The sequence below is a fragment of the Dendrobium catenatum genome, unplaced genomic scaffold, assembly GCF_001605985.2.
Source record: "Dendrobium catenatum unplaced genomic scaffold, ASM160598v2 fragScaff_scaffold_738, whole genome shotgun sequence".
NCBI classification, from domain to species: Eukaryota; Viridiplantae; Streptophyta; class Magnoliopsida; order Asparagales; family Orchidaceae; genus Dendrobium; species Dendrobium catenatum.
Window position 1 is genome coordinate 1 of NW_021319200.1, and position 1,241 is coordinate 1,241.

Sequence of the window (1,241 nt, forward strand, 5' to 3'; positions counted from 1 at the left end):
TATTTCTTTTTCATCCAATTAAATATCAATATTATAAGAACTTCTAAATTTAAATTATTTTATATCCATTTTATTTTTCAACCAAATAACCTCTAAATTAAAATCCTTGATTTTAATTTTTAATGATATTTTGTGATCATTAGATTGAAAATTCTATCACATCATATTAAAGTTTGCCAACTAGGGGTCAAGACAGGTTACTATAAAATGATCACGGATGCACGGGCAGCACGTCGCGTCCTCATAAGCCCTAGCAGCAGGGATCTCGGCGGCCGCAGTCTGCATACAGTCGAGGGCAATGGGTGAGCTTTGAATCTCAATACTATTTCATTCTGCGATATCGTTGATGTTGGTATTCAATTACGCTATTTACAAATTTTCTCTTTATGCCTGAGATTTGGGTTTTTTATTTTTCATGACTTGCAGGGAAGGTTCATGGATCCCTGGTGCGTGCAGGGAAGGTTAGAGGACAGATAGCGAAGGTGGCCAAGCAAGACAAAAAGAAGAAGCCGAGGAGAAGGGCTTATAAGAGGATGCAATACAACCGACAGTTCGTTACTGCAGTGGTTGGTTTCGGGAAGAAGAGAGGGCCCAACTCATCAGAGAAATAGAAGACTTAGTAATTCTTCTTGTTATCTTTTGTCTTCAAAATCTTTGCTTCTTTAGAGATGTTGCATATTATCATGCTTCATGAGTCAATGTTTTGCAGTATGGAGTGCATGCTCTACTAGATTATGAAATTTCTTGGTCGGTTGCAGAGCCTAGCTGAAAATTCTTTCTCTTTAATTGCTTTTATAGTCCTAAGATGTCTGTGTTCTAGAGTTTAATCTTATTGAGTTGTACGCTTCCTATGATTTTATGTCCAAACTGGGAATTTTTCTATATCGATTTCTTCTTTTTGACTAGATGTCTAGCATCAAACAAAGTGCCTAGGTGAGTACTGGATTCTATCCTAACTGTGTCAAACTATACTATTCTTGTTTATTTGGAAATTCACTATTTTATGTCACAGGAGTTTTAAGATGACATGGCTATTTCTTTAAAAGTGTCATAATGTAAAGTTTTAACTTGTGATATCCAACCATGATGAACTTACTTATTTACTGTTATATGGTTCATCTTGTTTCACCTTGCATTGAAATAATACCATTCTCTAAAATGCAGTAAATAAGTGAGAATTGAGTGTATATTTTACAAAAAAGAAGTTGTCAGCGAATTGATTGAATCTTTTTTACTATTTT

The 1,241-nt window shown here is 34.8% G+C and overlaps 1 protein-coding gene across 1 annotated transcript; it reads left to right on the forward strand.

Annotated features, from left to right (window-relative positions):
• The first annotated feature begins 207 nt into the window (after positions 1-207).
• On the forward strand, positions 208-611 carry LOC110092843 (40S ribosomal protein S30-like). The gene is made up of 2 exons (XM_020817537.1): positions 208-295; positions 427-611. The coding sequence occupies exons 1-2, from the start codon at positions 208-210 to the stop codon at positions 609-611; spliced, it is 273 nt and encodes a 90-aa protein (XP_020673196.1).
• Positions 612-1,241: the final 630 nt, after the last annotated feature.

Coding starts and splice junctions, on each gene's coding strand:
- LOC110092843 (XM_020817537.1), top strand. CDS start 208: ATGATCACGGATGCACGGGCAGCACGTCGCGTCCTCATAAGCCCTAGC. Junction 296..426: donor CAGTCTGCATACAGTCGAGG/GCAATGGGTGAG, acceptor CATGACTTGCAG/GGAAGGTTCATGGATCCCTG.